The sequence below is a fragment of the Portunus trituberculatus genome, chromosome 39, assembly GCF_017591435.1.
Source record: "Portunus trituberculatus isolate SZX2019 chromosome 39, ASM1759143v1, whole genome shotgun sequence".
Classification (NCBI taxonomy): domain Eukaryota; kingdom Metazoa; phylum Arthropoda; class Malacostraca; order Decapoda; family Portunidae; genus Portunus; species Portunus trituberculatus.
In genome coordinates, this window is record NC_059293.1 from 18,086,295 (window position 1) to 18,108,764 (window position 22,470).

The following is a 22,470-nucleotide window of genomic DNA, read 5'->3' on the forward strand; positions in this document are numbered from 1 at the left end:
CTCTCTCTCTCTCTCTCTCTCTCTCTCTCTCTCTCTCTCTCTCTCTCTATGTATACCGTGACGTGTGAGCCATTTCTTAGAGCCGCACGAGTCAGGAGGAAACAGCGAAACATAAACGGTGTGTGTGCGTCCGTGCAACATCCCGACCCTTCCTTCCCGCTCCCCTGCCCAAGACCAGTCAGTGCTCCCTAGTCCCCCGCCCGCCACCACGCCAGGCCGAGGCTCAGAGACGAAGAAGGCTTGTGGAAGAGGATAGACGGGACGCAGTGGAGGGAGGGAGGGAGGGGGAGGAAAGACTTAGGTAAGGCGGAGGAAATTTAATCAAGGAATAAAATGATGACATGAAAGGTTTGTGTGTGGAGAAGAGAGAGAGAGAGAGAGAGAGAGAGAGAAGAAAGCACATCGTGGCAGCGATCTGGGGGGTGAAAGAGGAGGGAGAGGGAGAGGGAGAGTGGAGCCGTGACCTGGTATGAGGAAGTGTGTGTGTGTGTGTGTGTGTGTGGAGGAGGCGGCGGCGCGTCGGTGAGCAGAGTGAGAGGAGAGAGCGCTCACTGGGACGGGCTGGAGGTGGTGGAGGGGTGACCAGGGAGGGAGGCTGTGGTGGTGGTGGTGGCGGTAGTGGTGGTGCTCGGTCTGACCCGCTCTCAGTATTGACCCTCACCACCTCAGCCGCCCCTCCACCCACTTCTTACGAACTCTCTCTCTCTCTCTCTCTCTCTCTCTCTCTCTCTCTCTCTCTCTCTCTCTCTACAACCTTGTCCTCCACGCCTTGCTATAAATCCCTCACGTCTTGAAAGAGACTTTTCCTCCTTCTGCTACTACTACTACTACTACTACTACTACTACTGTGTGTGTGTGTGTGTGTGTGTATGTGTGTGTGGGTATCAGGTGTTGAGTCTGGACCCCCACCGCGCAGGAAAACGTCAAGGGACCCTCCTCCTCCTCCTCCTCCTCCTCCTCGCTTCCCGGAATGTTCCTTTGTGACCGGTTGTTGCTTGGCTCAGAAATTAAATCGCGGAGCTTGCTGGGTCCTGAGCCTCGATTCTCTCTCTCTCTCTCTCTCTCTCTCTCTCTCTCTCTCTCTCTCTCTCTCTCTCTTCCGTACGTGGCCTTTGACCGTGCCGCACTTCCCTGCCTCCTCTCTTCGCCTTGTTTGGTCTCTTCCCTGCCTCCGCCGCCGCCACCTGACGAAGGAACATTGCCGCTTGTTTGCCGGCCCTCTACGGAACCTCATCATAGAGAGAGAGAGAGAGAGAGAGAGAGAGAGAGAGAGAGAGAGAGAGAGAGACTGGTCGTTATTCTGAAAGACTTCTGCACCGTCTCTCCACTGCTTTCATGAGGCTCCAGTTGAAGTGACGCGGGTTCTTAATGGTGTTTTTAAGAGTCCAGTGACAGATGAACAAGATTTGTATTTCATCACGAGAGATAAACGCTCTTGAGAAATCGGCTAATCATTTCTATGGCCTTTGAAAATAGTCGTGTTTAGAATGAAGCGTTCTGAATACTAGCCCCGCGAGAGAGAGAGAGAGAGAGAGAGAGAGAGAGAGAGAGAGAGAGAGAGAGAGAGAGATGACATTCTTCCGTGTTCATACCGTTATTATTCATTGTTATTTTCATCCTCATTACTTTGTTGTTGTTGTTACTTTGGGTGGTGGTGATGGTGTTGGTGGTAGTGGTGATCTTCTTGTCTCTCGTAGCATCATCACCATCATCATAACCATCATCACCACCATCTCTTCTTGGACTCGAGCCAGTGTTAGCAGCCTCAGGGGCATGTCAGTCGCTCCCTCCCCCTCTCTCTCTCTCTCTCTCTCTCTCTCTCTCTCTCTCTCTCTCTCTCTCTCTCTGGACAATATTTCGAGACATTTCTGTGCCTCATTTCTACCATTTTTCAAAAGGAAGAAATTACATGGCTTTCCAAGGTTGTTTTTACGGTTCTAGTAACAGATTAACAAGATTTCTACCTTATTAACGGGAGAAACACTTTTGAGAGCCTGGCAAGTCATCTCAGTGGCCTTTGAAAATAGTCTTGATGAGTGAGCAAAGCGTTTCTGAATATACTCGTACCTCTCTCTCTCTCTCTCTCTCTCTCTCTCTCTCTCTCTCTCTCTCTCTCTCTCTCTCTCTCTCGTTGTGTCTGGCAGTGTTACCAGTCACGGAAGAGTACCAGAGCCATCTTCAGCCTCATCTATTGCAAGTCTGACCCTCTGCGCGTGTAACAGTGTACCCAAAAGCCCCTCCCGCACGCACGCACACACGCACGCCCTCTCTTCCTCCTCCTCCTCGACCCGCTCTCGCTTACAACTTTATAACTCACTGACTCGCACCTTTCACCTTCATCTCGCCTCGTCCTTACCGCCTCGACTCACACTTCCAGCCTTCCCTCTCCTCCTTTTCTTCCTCCTCCTCTTCTTCCTCTTTTCCTTATTATTTTACTGTATTTTCCAAGCTCCTCCTCCTCCTCCTCCTCCTCCTCCTCCTCCTCCTCCTCCTCCTCCTCCTCCTCCTCCTCCTCCTCCTCCTCTTTGTTCTATACACCTGTTCTCTTCCTACCTGTTGATGATGTCATGTTCTCCTCCACGGTACAGTACCACATGTCCACCACACCTGTCTACCGCAGCATCAACGCATCGCCTCCTCCTCCTCCTCCTCCTCCCGAGTCTCTTTGTACCCCAGCGCTCCTTTAAAGACGATTGATTCACTTGTATGCCTCCTTCCCCACTTCCTGTGTGTCTTTCCTATTCTCTCTCTCTCTCTCTCTCTCTCTCTCTCTCTCTCTCTCTCTCTCTCTCTCTCTCTCTCTCTCTCTCTCTGGGAAGTGACACTCTTCAATAGTCTTTTCAACCCATTTCTTTATCTCACAATCTGACATCCGTGTGTGTGTGTGTGTGTGTGTGTGTGTGTGTGTGTGTGTAATTCAGACTGAAGGTCGATTTGGCTTAGGTCCAGTATTGTTGGCCAGCAAGTTCTCTCTCTCTCTCTCTCTCTCTCTCTCTCTCTCTCTCTCTCTCTCTCTCTCTCTCTCTCTCTCTCTCTCTCTGACCCTGCAGCACTGCCTATTATCTCTGGAAATTGGAGTTTGTGTTTTAAAATGACTTGGCGCCGCGGTGAAAGGAACTTCATTTAGTGCGGGCAGTAGTCTGGAGGGGCTGGCGTCCCCTTCCCCTTAGCCCCCTTCCCTTCCCTTCACCCCTTCCCTTCCCTTCCCTTCCCTTCCCTTCCTTCCTCCCTCATCCCTTCCCTTCCCTTCCCTTCCCTTCCCTTGCCTCGCCTCGCCTGGAATATTATGTCCGCGGGAAGTCGATTACTGGCTGGTGGCCTCTGCTTGTTGTAATTGTTATTGCGTGTTTTAATTATTCCGAACTATTGCTGGCCCTGCTCCTGCTCCTGCTTCTCCTGCTTCTGTTCCTGCTTCTGCTCCTGCTCCTGCCTGCTTCTGTTCCTGCTTCTGCTCCTGCTCCTGCTTCTGCTTTAGATGAGATAAATGAAAAGTAAAACAATGAATCTAAGGAAATAAATGACATGGAGATTTTTTGATGAGATAACACTACTTGACAAATAACAAAAATAAACAATTGTATACCTAAATAACTACATGAATAAATAAACATGGATGTGTGTGTGTGTGTGTGTGTGTGTGTGTGTGTGTGTGTGTGTGTGTGTGTGTGTGTGTGATTCTTGTTTGGTGGTCGTTGTTGTGGTGATGGTGGTAGTGTTTGCTCCTATTATTACTGCAGTTGTTTGTTTTGTTTATGATATACTGTTGTTGTTACTACTTGTAATAGTGGTGATGATAAAGTTGTAAGTAGTAGTAGTAGTAGTAGTAGTAGTAGTAATTATGATGATAGTAACAATGATGATAATAATGATAACAAAACATTTACTTTGTGTTTTGCATTTATCTTTATCAACACCATCCTCATCACTATTGTAGCCATCATCAGCACTGCCAGTCATCACCACCACTAATAAACACAACAATAACACACACACACACACACACACACACACACACACACACAGAATAACACAACATGACACAATAATACCCTTACTCCCCTACCACCACCACCACCACCACCGCGGCACTCAGACCCAAGCCGCTGCCTGCCTGACTGACTCACGAGGCAGGGCTGCAAGACGGGAGCCGCTCTTGTTGGGTGGAAGTCCCCCGCCCATCACGGACAGGCGGGGACGCGAAGTGGGGCTCGGAGCGGCGGGAGGAGGTGGATCGATGTAAATCCTGACGGTGTTGGGCAGCGATAGTAAGGCGGTGAAGCAAGCAGACGTGGCCGAGGGAGGAAGAAAGGAGAACACGAAAAAGGAGTCTAAGGAGGAGGAGGAGGAGGAGGAGGAAGAGCAGGAGGATAGAAAAATAAGCTAGAGGGGAAAGACAGAAAGAAGGAGGCTAAGTAGAAGAACGGAAGGAAAGTGGACATGAAAAGGAAGCTAACGAAGAAACGAAGAAAAATAAGAGCAGAAGGAGGAAGAGGAGAAAATAAGCCTGAGGAGGAAGAGGAAGAGAAAGATAGGAGAGGCTAAGTAGGAATAGAGGAAGGAGAACGGAAAAAAGGAGGCGAACGAGGAAACGAAGAAAATGATGAGGACGAGAACAAGGAAGAGGAAAAAGAGGAACAAGAATTGAATGACGAGGACAAGAAAAGATCACTAGACACAAAGAGGACATGACAGGAAAGGAAGGGCAAAGAGAAACAGGAAAGAGGAAACAAAGGAAGGCACAACGAATGAGGACTGGAAAAGGAGGCTGGAAAAGAGGGACAAATATAAAGAGACCAGAGAGAGAGAGAGAGAGAGAGAGAGAGGTAAAAAAGAGGGGAAATGAGGAGCTGGAAGTGAAGGGGGGGACAAGAGGAGGTAAAGGACTAAGGAGAAGGAGGCACAGAGGAGGAGGAGGAGGAGGGACCGTGGCACAAGAGAAGTTACCGGACTATCACCACATTAAGACGTAATTTGGCCCTCCTGTTGTCGGTGTAAGACGCAATATCCGCACTGTTAATGAGACGTGCGAGGGGAAGGGATGAGAACACGAGCAGGAGGAGGAGTAACACCAGCAGAGAGAGAGAGAGAGAGAGAGAGAAAGGCGTACTGTATACCTACCAAACACTTCATACTTGCATGCTCTCTCCACTTACCTATTGACAAAAGTGATCGTATACCACTTGACTCACTTTACACTTGGACACTTACACTTGCTCGTGACCGCTAACCAGAAAACCATCACTTCTATTTACTCTATACTTACATAGGCACACACACAAAGGAATACAAAGGAAGAGCTGATTCTTACGAGACTGAAGCTACTTACACGAACGCAAACAAACTCACTTTACACTTGGAAACTTACACTTGCTCGTGATTGCTAACCAGAAAACCATCACTTCTATTTACTTTATACTTACATAGACACACACAGGAATACAAAGAAAGAGCAAGTGTTTAGTATGCTGATTCTTACGAGACAAGCTACTTACACGAACGCAAACAAACATAAAGGACAAACAACCATAAGCAGATTTGGTCCTAAGTGTTTCAAGCTACTTAGACACAAAGGAATACAAAGGAAGCGTGATTATTGACGCGTGGGTCCTTACGAGCCTGTTTCAAGCTACACTGCCTGAATAGTAACAGATTAGGATAGTAAAGACGAAGGTTTCTCCCCAAGACACCTTTCTTCCTTCTTCTCTTACCTTTTGGATGACGCATTTACTCTCTCTCTCTCTCTCTCTCTCTCTCTCTCTCTCTCTCTCTCTCTCTCTCTCTTTTTTTCGGTCTTTCATTTTATTCTGCATCGTTTTCGGCACTTTTCATCCCATTTCACCCTCGTCACCCCGTCTCACGCCCCTCAAAACACCCCTTCTCTGTCACCCCTTCTCCGTCACCCACTTCTCCCCGCCCCTCTCCTCCCCCCATCCCCCTGCCGTCCTATCATCATAGTGTTGTCACCATCGTTTGCATTTTTATGGTTCAGTTCAGTGAGGGAGTGAATGTTGAGCCGAAAATGTTGTGGACCTTTCCAATTTTCCTCTCTCTCTCTCTCTCTCTCTCTCTCTCTCTCTCTCTCTCTCTCTCTCTCTCTCTCTCTCTCTCTCTCTCTCTCTCTCTCTCTCTCTCTCTCATCACAGTCCTATCCACCCTTCCAGTCTGACATGCATCCCCTTATCTCTCTCTCTCTCTCTCTCTCTCTCTCTCTCTCTCTCTCTCTCTCTCTCTCTCTCTCTCTCGTACACACGGAGGGGAGTTAACTAAAGAAGTGAAAACGTTAGATAAATATTGAAGCTTTTACGAGTGTGTGAGTGTGTGTGTGTGTGTGTGTGTGTGTGTGTGTGTGTGTGTGAGTGTGAGTGTGTGTGGAGTTTTGCCGTGTGCTGTTCTATTCTTACACTATCCTCCTTCCTGTAATCCTGCATTCCTTTCCACTTTTCTTCCTAGAGAGAGAGAGAGCGAGAGAGCGCACTTTAGTTTCCACTCTCTCTCTCTCTCTCTCTCTCTCTCTCTCTCTCTCTCTCTCTCTCTCTCTCTCTCTCTCTCTCTCTCTCTCTCTCTCTCTCTCTCTCTCTCTCTCTCTCTCTCTCTCTCTCTCTCTCTCTTCCCACCTGCTTTCCCCCTCCCCAAGCCATCTCGCTCCCTCCTCCTCCTCCTCCTCCTCCTCTCGCCTTGCAGCCTCACGAAGTCGGAAGTGGCAGAAGTGAAGAGCGTCTTATTGCAGGTTCCTGAGCGTTCCCCCTTAACAGCCTCGCCTCCCTGAGCTGCATCTGCTGGCTTTTGGGCGTTCCGAGGGTGGCTGTGTGGGGGAAAAACAAAAGCGTTCGTGGAGGAAAACAAGGAAGGATTAGGGGAAGGAAAAAGGGAAAAGAAAATCATCGGTATTGGATGCTGTCATGGAATCTCTCTCTCTCTCTCTCTCTCTCTCTCTCTCTCTCTCTCTGGTGAATTTCATGAAAGCACCCTCCCAAACATTATCGCGAGGTGCAAAAGAAGAACCATTTCGTTTGATCACCGCCGCACCAGAGCATCATTCCTCGTTGCTCTCGATCAAGGTGCCCTTCCAGAGTCGTCTGAGTGAGGCGCCGCGCTACTGGAAACTGTTATGGGTGTCAAAGGGAATACGAGGATCTAAACACGGTGACTGCTGCTGCCTAGTGGTGGTGGGCTGTGGGTTAGGGGCCGGAGTGGTGAGGATAGAGAGAGGCTGGCAGGGTGAAAGGAGAGGAGCTAGGTAAGATGGAGAACGAGTGTTGGTGGGATGCTGGAATCGTGATACAGAGAATGCTGTGAAGGTAATGGGATGGAAAAGAGAAGCTGGAATAGTGATAAGGAGTGTTGCTGCAAAGATGATAGGAGGGAGCATTGATAGGATGATGAGAAGAAGGCGTAAGGGGACAGATGCCATAGTGGTTATAGTAGCGATGATAGGACAGTTTCATGCTCAATACAACTTCTCGGTCTTCGCTTCAGAACCTGGCTTGATGGGGACGCCTGAGCCTCATCACAGCCAGATAACGAAAGTTTTCTCATCAGCCTTACCCTCCCTTCCCTTCTTGCCTCCCCCACCTCCCTTCTCCCCTTGTCCTAGAGTGTCGCCTCCTCTATATCCCTGCGCCTGCCCCTCCAGCCACACTCTCCTTTACTCCACGGTGATTACAGTACTTTCTCAACAATTAAGTGGTCTTGAGTGGTGCTGGGCCTGTATTTATAAACGCTCTGCTCTCTCAGACACGACTCTTCAAATGCCACAGGGATGATTGGCCAGTTTGTCAAGAGTGTTTCTCCTTTGAATGAGATTGAAACTGATCAATCTGCCATTTATGCAACTTTAAATGCTCTGCTCTCTCAGACGACTCTTTTCAATGGCTTCAGGAATGATTAACTAATTTGCCAAGAGTTTCTCCTTTGAATGATATTGAAAACTGATAAATCTGTCATCACAACCATAAGAACACCTTTAGAAATTTATGCAACTCTTAACTAAAGTCTTTCAAAAGTAGTGAGGGTCTGACGCAGAGGTGTTTCAGGATATGCTAACTTAGTTGGGTGGCATTAAAAGAAAAGAATGGGAACGGAGGTGCTTGGGTGTGCTGTAGTGTTAGTACAGGTGCTGGCTAAGGGTCAATGGTCTGGCCTGCATAGATAATGGTCACTTTTTTTTTTTTTTACTGTTTCAACTCATCCTTTCATTTTCTTCCCCTGTAGTACTGAATCATATCATTACCCTAAACAACTCTCACTGCTAGACATTCCCTTCCTTTCCTCCCTGAACTTTGCTCTTTTCATTTTTACCCTCACAATGTTGCCAAGTACTGCCTTTCTTCATACTGTTGCCTTCCAGTTTCCACTCCTTGACAATGCACCTTTATGACACTCTCTGCATCACATCTAAGTAGTTTACAGTTGAAGCATAACTTGAAATTTCATATACTATAAGCTTGATTCTTTGGTCCTTGCAGAGGATGGTAGGAAGAAGCGCAAGAGGAAAGGATCGGAAAGTGTGGACACAGCACCACCAGGGAGAGGACCAACCCCATCACAGCTGCCCAGAGGCACCCCAAGCCCTGCACAGCTACCAAGAGGGACTCCTAGCCCGGCACAGCTTCCTAGAGGCACGCCAAGTCCTGCACAGCTGCCCAGGGGTACTCCAAGCCCAGCACAGATGCCCAGAGGAGTAGCCACACCAACACAGATGTCATGCAGTCCCCACAACCCAGTACACATACCCAGACTACCCTCTCCTGCCCAAATGGTGCGTGGAACTCCGACACCCACACAGATACCAAGAGGACCTCCAACACCATCCCAGATGTCTCCATTCAGTCAACAGCAGCAACAGCAACAACAACAACAGCAGCAGCAACAGCAGCAGCCAAATGCATTCCATCCACAACAAGTAAGTTCAATGAAAGGTAACTGTAAAGGCAAGGGTTTGTCAAAGTTGGGTGTGTTGTTAATGATGTTTGATGTGAGTAATTTCAAGTAATGGTATGGACAGAAAAATACATAGTCTTTTGAAATATTAATCTATATTTTGAAGTTTTCTTTGTAGATTTCCTTCTATAATGGCACTTTAATTTGATTAAAGTTGAAGCTCCTAGCAACTTAAACAAAAGCTCTTTGATGTCACCTTCTGAGGAACAGGGAAAGCAGCTGCCTCCTGCTGTTCACTGTTTTGTTATCCCATCTGTGTTTTTTTTTATTGAACCAGGTCTCGCTTATCTTTTTTTTATTTTTTTATTATTATTATTATTATTTTCTTTTTTTTTATTGATTAATTATTATTTTTCTTATCTAGCTATTAACACAAAGAGCTTGAATGATACTACTTTTCTTGTGTCCCTGCTACAAAATCACATCAATTTTTTACATGCTTGTATTGTGTTGCATAGTTATAAAAACCATACTGATGAGTGATCCCAGTGATGCCTGGTGATGAAGTGAGTGGTCACATGACTTGTTGCAGTAATATTCTTCACATGAGTGAGAGATTAAATCTGAAATCTGAGCTGCAAATAGTTAACGATTGAGCCAATTATTATCTCCATAGTTACTGATTTTTGATAGATTGGCTTTTCTTATTTTTAAAGATTTACATCGTGTTGTTTTTTTTCAGAACTGGGGCATGGTTGGTGGTATGATGGGCATGATGGGAGGCATGGGGTATGGGCCCAGACCAGGCATGATGAACTCAGGACCTGGCTGCAACCCACACTACCCCCAGCAGCACTGTGGCCCAACACCCCACAACTGTTGTGATGCACACCACCACTTCCCCGTCAACATGCCCTCAAACATGAATACTGTGGGAGGGTCTAACATGAACCCAGTGATGGGCCCCCTCCGCCCCAGCATGGGACCTAACTTTGGGGAAATGGTGAGGGCAAACATGTGTCGTCCCACAGATCCCTCAATGTTCCGGTGTGGCCGCCCCCAGGGACTCACCCCACACCCACAGCAACAAATGGCACAGCACCAGCCACAGCAGCAGGCGTTATCACAGCAACAGCAGCAACAGTCACAACACCACCAGCAGTTACAGCTACAAGCACAGCAGCAGCATCAGAATCAGCAAAAATTGCATCAACATCAGGTTCAGCAGCAGAAACGACCAATGCCATCACAGGACCAAGGACAGGTGCAACAGCAAGGTCCTCCTCCTCCTCCCCCACCTGGGATGATGGTGCCCGGACCTCACATCATGGCCAACATTAGAGGAGTTGGGCCAAATCATCCCAACATCATGAACAACATGATGCGAGGGATGATGATGCCTCGAGTTCCTCCTCCAGGGGTGATATCAACACCTCAAAATTCCAGTGATCAACCTTCAGTTCCTACGTCATTCTGGGAGGAGGGAGAGAAACGGCGCAAGCCAGGGGGAAGAGCGAGGAAGCGCTTCAAGGGTGCTATAGAACGCTCATCTCCATGTCCCAATGTGGATGTGCGCAGCATGCAGAATGACCAGTCTGGCACAGCAAGTAGTGGTCAGGGTGGTCCAGGTCCTCCTTCCTCAGGGCCTTCCTTCATGGATGACCCAAGTGGTTACCTTGAGCAGCAAACTGCCCTACTTAACAACACTATGGCAGGTGGGGGAATGGGTCAGTTTTCACCACAGGCTCCTGGTATATCTCCAAGACCTCCCGCTCCCTCAGCACCTCACTCTACAGCTCCTCCTCCAACCAATGTCATGATCATGCCTCAGCAGCAGCTCCAGGCACAGTCTCAGGCAGGACCAATTGGTGTCAGCAGTTGCTCTGTATCCCTCACAGCTCAGGTTTCATCATCCCCTGCAGTAGTCCCTCTACCTAGCAATGTTCCTTTACCAGCAAGAGTGAGCAAGGCTGCTACTCAGACCACCAACACCGTCATGACAACACCCACTGTCCTTTCTTCACAGTCAAGTCATGCCAATTCCACAAGAACTACCACACCAACCTTTTCATTACCAGTTACCAGCACTGCAAATCCTAAAAATCACCTCATTATTACTCCATCTAATGATGCTAAGAATGTTAACATGGAAAAGAACAACAGTCAGTCAGAAGGAAGCACAGGATCAAGTCGGAATGGTGAGGAAGGTATAAACTTCCCAACCAAAGTTGCCAAGGGAGAGTCCAGTAGTGTAGTGCAGACCACCACTGTAACCTACACTCACTCATCTACTCTTACCACTGTCACAAAAATTACAAATACTGGTGCAGTTACCACACAAGCTGGCTGCTCACACCAGAGAGACAAAGATTCCAAACCATGCTTCAGGACAGAGGACAACTCACATAAGATTAAGTGTGAATCTAATTCACCAGTAGAAAACTTGAAGCCCTCTCCAGTTACATCATCAAGTATCAAGGAATTCATTAAGGATGATCCTTGTTATAAGGAGACTGTTGGTGTGAAGCAGTGTGAGAGTGGTGAGAGCAGCCCAGAGCAGTGTCCTGTCAGCAGCCAAAGTAATGCTGCTGAGAACATTTCTGCCAACAAGCCTCTCACTCCTGGACCACCTGGTGTCAGTACTGTAGCAGGAGTCACTCAGTCCCCCTTGGAAATGGTACAAAGTATAGTTAGTAGCATTCCTGTCCCATCATCCCTTGGACCTCTTCGCCCAAGTCCTCAGCAGCAATCAATGTCACAGATCCCACCTCCGCCACTCTCACAACCTCAGCAGCAGCCACAGTTGTCACAACAACAGCCAACTCCTGTTCCAGTGACATTGTCTCCTGGTATATACAATGGACCAATATCAACAAATGTGACAGTCTATGGAGGAGGAGGATCAGGAGGATTGGTTCGTGCTTCAGGGCCTGTGCTAGTGAATGGACCAGCTCCTGCCCAGCCTGTATTTGCAACAACCAGTGGAGCTTGTAATGGTCCAACCAGTATGGTGGTGGTTTCATCTCCTTTCAACAAAGCCAATGCTAGCACCGGTGTAGCTGTCACATCTGGAGTGGCAGGAGTGGTGGGTGTACAAGCCACAGTACCTCAAGTACAAGTGCAGCAGCAGTTGACACCTATGCAACAGCACATGCAGCCTCAACTACAGCCACAATTACAGCCACAGTTACAGCCTCAAATACAACAGCACCTCCAACCTCAGTTACAACCTCAGATTCAGCCACAGCTTCAACAGTTCCAGCCTGTGCAACCTGTGGTGCAGCTAGTCAATACCTTTGCCGCAATGCAAACTCCTGTTATCATTCAGAATGGTGGGAATATCATTCAGTCATCAGCAGGGCTTTTGCATAGTCCAGGAGGCATGATAACTGGCCCTGCTAATCTTCCACAAGGAACTATCATGGCTGGCCAACAGCTTGTCCCAGCCACAGCTGCTACTCTAGCTGTGGAGAGCACAACGCACCAGCACCACCAGCACCAGGCTCAGGTGGGGCAGCCACAGTCTTCACCTCATCTACAAGTGGCCCAGGTTGTCACCACTGGCCTCGCTGGGGAAGCAGTGGAGGATGCGCGGACAAGAAATGCTTCAACTCCTCTGGGAACTTCAGGTTCAACTCCCTCTACCCCACACTCCACTCCTGGCTCTACCCCTGGGTCTGACACTCCTTCCAGTGGTGGGTCATCGGGAGGGCGTCGCCGCAAACGGAGACGCAACACTTCTACACCACAAGGATTATCTACCTCACAATCATCACCGCAGCAACACCAGCAGCCACAAGGAGGATTAGTACCTGCAATAATTATGGGCAACAAAGTTCCTCAGCACATGGTAATGAATGGTCCTCACATGACCCAGATGTCTCCCTATGGCACAATGGGAACAATGGCTGCTGCTGGCCAGATGACACAAGTGGCCACAGTCACAAGTCAAGTAGGTGGTGGGCAGATGCTGCAGGCAGCAGCTGCACAGGGAACTGGTGCCATTAATGTTGTTCAGATGGTGGGCAACACATTACCTAATTTACCAGTACAAGTACATAATCCACCTGCAATTGTTGTGGGCTCAGCTCCAGCACAAGGGGTAGTAATCAACCAGCTTGCAGATGGAACATTTATATCAACAGATCCTAATACTGGTATGTCTTACCCAGTTCAGCTCCAGCTTTCTGGTGGTCACATAGTTGGTGTGACCCCAGCTGCTAGTGCTTCAGGAGGGATGGTAGGTCCCCTGGCTCCAGGTCCAGCTGCTGGAGGTATGCCAGCCATGGTAGCAGTGCGTCCTCCTGTTCCTCACACAACAGCCGTGGTCAGTGGTGCCAAAGTGGTGAACATCTCCCCCTCTCCAGCCTCAACACAACTTCCCGGTGGTGCAGGAGTACATGTTCTGCCGGTCACTGCAGCCCCAGCTAACTACCAAGCTGCTGGCACCAGTGTAAGTCCTGGACAAGCAGTGTGTGTAGGTCAGGTAACTGCACCATCAGTGGTAGTGACTTCTGAATATGTTGGTGGTCAGCCAGTGGTCATGAGTGGTAGCGCTTGTAACAGCAGTACAACAGTAGTGCAGCACAAGACAACTATTGTGCAGCAACGCACTACGCTTGTCACTACTCAAGGTGGTGACGAAACTGGCACACATTCCTCAGTTTCTACTCAGACACCAGGTGGGTTGGGGGAAAGTGACGTCAGCAGCTCAGACTGTGTGAGTGCTGCAGCACCACCCTCACCATCCCACCAGAGTGCTGAGGTCACCACCACACGCCATGATGAAGATGCCACTCCTCCAACCGATACTCCCCTCCCACTCCCACCACACACTCCTGAGAAGAATAAACAGCTAATCTTGAGGAGCCTCACAGCGCATCTACTTCAGGTGAGACATCATCTTGAATATCCTATACTCTGTCTAATTTAGTGCCAGTCCCTGAGATGAGCCAGAGCCAGGGTGGGGCCAGTGTCACTTATTGCAGTGCCGCTGTGTTCCAGAAGAGGTGGTTGCGTGTGGCCGCGGAGTGGTGTGGGGGCCGCACAGAGGCCACCACTACTGGCCGGCTCAGGTCCTTCACCAGGTAATAGCACAACAAAACCCCATCACCACTAATTTGCCCTCATACACCACATCACTTAAATGTCCCACACCTTAGTAAGCCACAGTAATGTGCTTAATATTTTTGTTTTTATCAAGTAAATCTATGAATTCAACTGATGCTTTTTGTTGTTGATATTCATCATAACTCAAATATGAGGATCTTTCTTTTTAAATTGTATGAAAAGGAACTGAAACCACAAAAGCAGTTAATGCTCTGATGAGCAAATTTTTTAAAATTTTAATCTGAACTAAATACAGTTTGTATATGACTTGGAAAAAAAAACATGTTTTCCTACTCATTGTATTGAAGCTCTTAACTTACAAAAATTATTACTGTAATAACTAATTAATCAGCACTCAGTACAATGTGAATACCGAGCATCCTCTTTTTGCAACACTTCCACATTTCATATCACAGGAATTTATTTGTTGTGGATGATGAAAAAGTTCAAGTTGGCATTATTAATATACTAGAAAAGTTAACACAGCTTGTAGTGCAGACACATAACTTTGCTGTGGCTTGCTGTGACAATCACGTCTTTTTCAGAATAATTTTGAACTATGTGTATTTTGATTCTTAAGATTCCCATCTCTTTCATCCAAAAGTTAACCTCAGTCCCCTATTTATCATTGTATTCATTTATTTTTTTTTTTTTTTTCACTATTGACAGCATAAGTCTTGTCATAAAAGTCTAAATTGTGTAAATTGAGGCAAACTCCAACTTGCCAAGAATTCTTGGTATGGCCAAAACTTAGAGTGAATCAGTTATTTTTAAAACCATTTTATGTCACAAAATGTGTTTAAAGTGTAGTACTACATTAGAAACTAATATTTGGTCATTAGTTTATCATCATGTTTAGCCCCTGTAGATGTACGTTGACAAAATTATTTTCATTATTTTCTCCCATGGCAGGTTGGTGGTGAATGTGTGGTGCAGTGGTATGGGGACCACCGCGTGGACACCGTCAAACATTCCGTCCTCACCACATTCCCCATTGTCCCACCCCGCGCCCCAGCCAGACGCAGGTTGGTCTCATGATCACTACATATTCTGTTGAAGTGATGCAAAGTTGTATTGTCAGTTATTGAAGTTGTATTACCAACTATCAATGAAATAATTATGTGTAGAGTATATTTTTAAGTCTTTACTTGTCTTATCTGTCTTTGAATATACATAAGTGAACTTTGATTGTTTTATTTTATATATGTTGCGGTGTTGTGGTTCATATTTCTCATGAAGGTGTGTCATATCCTTCCATTTTGTTGTAGGTCATGCTTTTATGAAACATGCACAATATTTTGCCAAAGTTTTACTCATGCTTGTTTGCTTCACCAAGCAGATTTCTTGTGTGACATTTTTTTTCCTTTGTCTTCGTGAGACATCTTAGAATGTCTTTCTTCTTCTTCTTATGGATTGTCTTCTCTTACTCTTCTTTTTTTAAGTGAAAAACAATGTATATCATTTTATTAACTTTTGTTTACCCAGATTTATCAGATTTTTGCTTTTTTGTAATGACTAGAATTCCCTTTTTATGGTTCTTGTAACATATCATGTTTTCTCTTGTATATCTTCTAGAGTTTCTGTCTTTCTTGTAAATGAAAAAGCAAATAATGAATTCTTTACTTTTATATGTTTTCTCCATGAAACCTGAAATTTTTTCATGTTTTACAGTGTGAGAGGAAGAAATGCTCTTGAGAAAGCCATAGCTGAGGCTCTCAAGAATAACACATCTGATCTCCAGGACTATCAAGAACTTCAGCAGAGAAGTAAAAACAATAATATAGAGTCTCCTGTGGGTGTGACTGCTGCTGAGGATGGCTCCCTGAATGGTCTGGGTGGCCGCCTCAAAAGTCGGGCCAGCAGCAAGGTAGCTAAGCCAGCCTTAAAGTGCCAGGATATGAATGTTTCTCTTGTTTACCAAGATACTTTAGGAGAAGCAAATAGAAAAAATACAAATAAAGTAAAGACTTTGCCAATGAGTGCATCTCTGACTCTGCGAGAGTCTCCTTTGTCACCGACCCACCTCCTTCTCCCCACCTCCCCAGCCCTGGCCCCACCCCCCACCACCACCACACCTACCACTGTTGTGGCAGCTACAAGGTCCAGTCCAAGGAGGAGAGTTAGGTGATATACAGTTTTTCAGAACTTTATAAGCCTAGATATGTAAAGAAATAACTTATAAGATAACAAATTTTGAAATCATATCTTTTATTGAATTGGAGGAACAGTACTGATGACAGATGCATATCACTCTTTAGTTGTGCCCAGGACTTGAGTAGGAGCTGTGTCATTTACGAGTACTAGAGGATTTTACATGGTGGAAAGTTTCTTGGTTTCCACAAATTCTCATTATTCACTTGAATTTTTGTCACATTCATAATTAGAAATTTATCATTGCACAAAAAGAAAGACATCACACTAGATTATCTGGTGCCATACAAGACCTGACAGTCTGCATGCCAAGTTCTCTCATCCTCCTGCTGGAAACTCCCAGAGAGAGAATAAGGCATCAAAAGTAAAAAGAATTGTTATTTATGCCTTCAAAAGGGGAAAAAAATGTGCCTGAAATATGTAATAACATAGAAGCATGCATATTTTACTCTGAAAATAAAGTAGATGATATTCACAAGAAAAGAACTGTAGTTTATGCTCTTCATACTAATAAAGGTATTAGTTTTGTAATAAAATAATAATATTGCATAAATATGAATATAAATATATAAATGGAACATTTTTTAATCTTCATATGAAGCATAGCCATCAGTTGTGGTGGTAGGATAGCTTTGGTTCCTGCTGCATGTCATGTGTAAGGTGCTCCATTTCTCAGGTTAGATGCAGCTGAATCTTACAGGGTATGTGTGGCACTGCATATCAGACAGTATGGCATTGCTGCATTGCAAAGTAGGTATGGAAGTGTCATCTCATAGATAGACACTGATTTATCTCAATTTAGTGGTACCGCTCCACCTCAGGGTTTGATTTTGGGATAGATGTGTATTAAGGCTCCATGCTATCAATGAGATGTAACATTCTCCGTCTCATGAGTAGACACAGTCACGCTGTACCATGAAAAACTGAACATTTTGTCTCATGAGACTTGTTTGATTTCTGATGTCCATCACAGAGATGACATTTCAGCCCTCTCAGGGTCATCATTTTTTAATTACCATAGGAAAATTTTCTTTTCATAATTTACATTATGCAGTACTTTCTTTCCTATTGCAGTTCTCATTTTGCAGTATTTTGACACAAACATAGACTGCAGAACTATTTTCCTCATCTGTCAGTTGTGACAGTTTTGATCCTTTACCTAATTAAGAACCATTGCTCAGCCTTCAGTGTGAGAATAGCATTGCTCTATTCCCTGCTTTAGGTCTGTGGCTACTGAAGACACAAAACTGTTTTCCACGGCCTTGTGCCAGATCTCGTCGCAGTTGTATTTCAGCAACCCTCACTCAATTAGTATTACAGTGACACAGCTCCAGCCCTCATTAAGTTTGGGTTTACAACTATAAACTAAGTGTAGCATCAGCCTTTCCTGTAGAGGTATGCAACACTTCATAAAACTTGTCTTGGTTCATGTAGATTGCATTCTTTCCATCCTCAGAGGTTTCAGTCATAAATGATAATTAAAGAAAGTATTTTCTGGCAAACCATGCAGTACAATGAAAACATACAGAACAATGAAAACAAAAGTGATTAATTGAAATCTTGGCTTGTAAAGTTCTTGGTTCACCTGACATTGTAAATTTATATAATAGTGATTCAAAATATGTATTAATAATTCCACAATTTTTATCTGAAACTTAAGCAACTATCAAAGCTATTGTGGTATCTGGAATGTTTTCACTAATATAAGGTGATTATGGTAAAGAAAATCCATTAGTTTGCCATATACATTATAATAATGTATTGTACTGAGTAGTGTGTGTGTGTTTATGGTAAACATACTGGTACATCAACTTTTAGGAAGCAGGTTGATTATTTTCTTTCAAGATTCTGTGTCTCAATACAAGAGAAGGTGAGGCAGGTGGTGGTTCCTGTGTGGCCAGAGAAGTGTTGGTGTCAGTGGTATAATTGTATCCAAAGCTATTTTACTGAGTTCTAGAATTTTTAACTAACTATAAGGTTTCTAATATACTTATTAGAAACTCATATGAATCTGTAGGGTAGATGAGGCTTCAGATTTTTTTTCAAAGAGATGCTGCAAGAATTATTGAAGCAAATTCTGAATCCAATTGATTAACACGAGGGATCGTATCGGCTGTTCTGTATATAACTGTTTTTTCTTACTTATTAGTTTATAAATTTTGTTATATAAAAATCAAAGGTGGATGTTTAAAGAAGAAAAAATCTAAAGTTTACTATTCTCTAGCCAAGCTTAGAGTGGAGGATATGGACTGAAGTAAAGTAGCAACACAAATCAAAACAGGACGGCAAAAGTGTTGTGTACGAGTAGGGTAAATCATAAAAGAACATCCATATCTACTTGATTAATACTTACATTTCTATTGATTTTACAAAGATTTAATTGTAAATAAATAATTTTATGCTTGTTAAAGACTAATATATGAATTGTCATTGATTAGTCATTAGATATTAGTAACATAACAATTCTCATGACTGTGATGGTCGTCATGGTTGATATCCTTTATCTTCATTTACCTTTAATGTAATATCTATAAAGCAAAGTTTCTGTATGTTTATTAAAAATATATTAGCATTAAGTACCTGGAATAGAAAAACATACTTAAGCTAAGAATTAAGCTTAATGAAGATATTCACAGTAAAGCCTTAATACAGTGGTGAAGGATTGCACACGTCTTCCACTAACACCCAGCAGGCTTTCCATGTTTGAAATAGCATCTCATGTCAACACTGACTTACTTATTTGTGAGAAAACTTGTAAATCTGTCATGCTGTTCAGTCAATAATTTAAGTTCATTGATTTACCCTACATGTTATCCCAGCAATGAAACTCCATAGAGGAAGCACCCCAGCTACACTGACTTGAGCCAGGTTGTGTTACACGTGCCAGGTAGTATTTAGCCTCAACCTATCACAACCCAGAGAGGAAGAATGTCTTAAGGTGCCTTCAGTGTGCCAGTATTAGTGGAAAGTACCCATGTGATAGTGCGCATTTTTGTACACATTTAGTGGATTGTATTTATGAAAGGATGACAATAAATGGTGAGTTTCCAGGTCATAGACTGCAGTGTTGCTAACTACAATTGTGAATCAAAACTGTAATACAAAGTTTTACTTTACATAAGAAGGCTTAAGACAAAGTCACTTCAATCAAATTTATGTAAGATTATATATTTGTCCTAATTGGCTGTAGCTCCAGAAGTTGAAGAAAGGTTTTATTAATTATTTAAGTATTTCATTAATTGAATAAATTTTACGTGAGATTTGATCTGTGTACGTGAAGACTTGGCCTCAGATAGAGTCCTAATATACTCATTTTTCCAGATTGTCTGTATGTGTTCATACACAAATTATCTTTGCCTCAGTATATCCAGATATATTGCCTCAGCTCATACCACTCTAGGCTCTCCCTTAGGTGAGGAAGTTGTGATGAGATCATGGAAATATTTATACTTCCGGTGATGCCACTTGTCTGCAGTGCACCATTACACATGCAGCCATGATGTAATTGATAGAATCCAATGTTTCATATCAATATACATGTAAAATTAAAGGTTATTGGTTTAGAAATAGTGAATTGTTCATATTTAAGATTTTTTTTTTTTTCAGTCTGGTAAGACTCAAACTTAATACTGTAATGATGAACAGTTGCCTGGTCAGCCACCTAGGTGGCTGACCAGGCACAGTCTTGGTACAGGCAAGTTGGAAAAAGTCAATATTTAGGATGTTTGACATGTCAATTTCTATTCTTATTTATCCTCGGCAGTATTCAGAAAATGTTTAAATGCATTTCAATATATATTTTAACTTATTTATCCTCAGCAGTATCCAGAGAGTGTTTAAATGCATTTCAGTATATATTTTATTATATTTATTCTCAGCAGTATCCAGAAAATGTTTAAATGCATTTCAATATGTTTCTCACAAGTTTTCAACAACAAATATTCTTCAGTGGTTTTTAATTCAGTACATTATTACCTAATTATTTTTTATATGGCCAATTTCTTTGCCAAAATAATTTAATAACATAACTGCTAAGTACAAATTATGTATTTCAAGTTGTTTAACTTTTATCTGCTTATTTTTGTTAAGTCCCGGTGAATATCATAAGTTTCTGTATAGGTGTATCTTACTGCATGAGATTATTAAGGGATTGACTGTGGTATGGGTTGCCTGGGAGGACAAGATTGCCATTTATCTTAAAAGCAGTGATTGATAGAAGTTGCTGGAATCCCATATAAGAAGTATGTATTAACTTAGTTACGCTTATGTTTGGGGTCGTTTAATGTTATGTGAATGGAAGGTGTAGTGACTTCTATCATTCTACTGGTGATACTATTCTTGTGTTATGAGCCCACATGCCAAAGACTAAACACCACATCACAGGGTAATGTGGTGGATATGAAGATTTGCACCATGTTGTAACTCTATAAAGGTAATATAAAAGAGGATGTGGTTTACATATTATCTTTTTACAAAGGAGTATTGCTTGTTTTTAACCTACTGCAGATATTGACCAGTGTTGCCACAGTGTACAAGTTGTTTTGCTTATGATGGATCTGTGTGAGGATGAGTGGTATATATAGAGAGAAAGAGAGTGAACTCTAATGTACAAATTAAGTAGTGATGTGTTGTATGGAATATATATTTTGAGTCAATATAAACCCTTGAAGGTCAAAGTTGACTATAAATATTATTGATTTCATTAATGTATTTATGTAGTTACAAATAACAGGAACTGGATAAGTCATTCAATGTTGCAACAAGCCCAGCATTAGATTTTGTTTTGCTCCTGGAAGTGATAGTGGCCTGGCTGCCAGCAAGAGTAGGAGTCGAGGATAATACACATGAGCAGCTTCCTAGCTTTGTTGGTCACTTCCCAGCTTGGGAGTGTCTGGTGCACTGACTGGCAACACTTGTTTTCTGCAAGCCAAAGATGCTCGTTGAGTTGCTGTACAGGTTCAGGTTGTTCGAGCTTAGACTAGAAATAGAGAAGTGTGGTTTATATTGTGTGTACAGAAGAATTATAAAATGGAATTCTTAGATTTTGAATGAAGATAACGTCCCAGTTTTTGGTCAATAATGGACCTCTTGTTAATTAACCACCAAGTGGTTTGTTTCATGTTCAAATGCATTATGGGTGTGTATTCCCATTAGACCACACAGGTCTTAGTAAGATGTATATTTTGCCTCGATAAATTATATTGGGAGCCACACACATGTTGAACATTGTTGTCTCACTACCTATTTCCTACTGACCAGTCTGCAGATTGAAATTGATCTACACTAGTTTATTGAAAATATTATTTTTTTATTATGTTATTTATTGTTTATTTGTAGGTAAGCTTAAATGTATGCTTTGTTCATTTAATTAATACCAAATACATACAAAACAGTAGAGTGAGAAAAACTGCTGCAGACTGCAAATGCCTTCTTTATAACCATTTTCCACACCATCCTGGTCTCTGCCTTACATCACTACAGCCATTATCTAGGACCTTACTAGTCAAAATCTTGATTATCTCCACACAACATCATATTTTTATATTTGTTATATATATTCGCATACACAGTACATAGCATAAACCTAAAACATTTGAAAGGGAGGAATATCAAAGTCCTATGTCAGGATAGTGTTAAGATGTTTCTCAAAATGGTCTTAGATTATTGAAATAATGATGTATATTCAAAAATGTCAAATATCTTTTCTCTTTGCTTACTTTCCCTTCCTAACATGCATAATCTTCACCCCCAACTAACCCTTCCTTGGTAAAGAAGCGATTTGTTTGTTGCACTTCTGGACACCCTGACCTAAGAGTTATCTTGATATTATACAAGTTTCCCTCCTTTTGCTTTAACAAAATGTCAAGCTTTATCCAATACACAATTTCAACTTCTAGAATATTAATTTTTTATTGATCCTGCCATGTCTGTTTTTAAATATTCTGTTGCAGATTTTCAATTATGTAATGGAATAGCTAATAAGATGTAAACATTCTAATTGGATTAGGTAGTTACATCATTCATTATCTTACACTGCTTTCCTTACTGCAAACATCTGGAGTAGGTATATAATTATGGTTCAAGTAATTAGTTTCTCTCTCTCTCTCTCTCTCTCTCTCTCTCTCTCTCTCTCTCTCTCTCTCTCTCTCTCTCTCTCTCTCTCTCTCTCTCCAATATTTATGATTCACAAAATACATCAACTTGCACTTCAACTCCTTGATGGACAGTTAGTATAATTAATTATTAATACACCATCCTTCATCTTAGACTCAGGAACTTTATTTGATTTCTTAATGAGTTTTGCTTGCATCTTCCTTTTTTCTTCCCCTT

The 22,470-nt window shown here is 43.3% G+C and overlaps 1 protein-coding gene across 1 annotated transcript in view; it reads left to right on the top strand.

Moving 5' to 3' along the window:
• The window catches only part of LOC123515706 (nuclear receptor coactivator 6-like), a 189,662-nt gene extending 167,623 nt beyond the window's left edge, over nt 1–22,039 (top strand). Inside the window, 6 exon segments of the mRNA XM_045274529.1 lie at nt 8,466–8,902; nt 9,623–13,739; nt 13,742–13,771; nt 13,885–13,967; nt 14,902–15,014; nt 15,661–22,039. Of these exon segments, the coding sequence (XP_045130464.1) occupies nt 8,466–8,902; nt 9,623–13,739; nt 13,742–13,771; nt 13,885–13,967; nt 14,902–15,014; nt 15,661–16,117 (5,237 nt within the window). The 3' untranslated portion in view covers nt 16,118–22,039.
• The last annotated feature ends 431 nt before the right edge of the window (nt 22,040–22,470 follow it).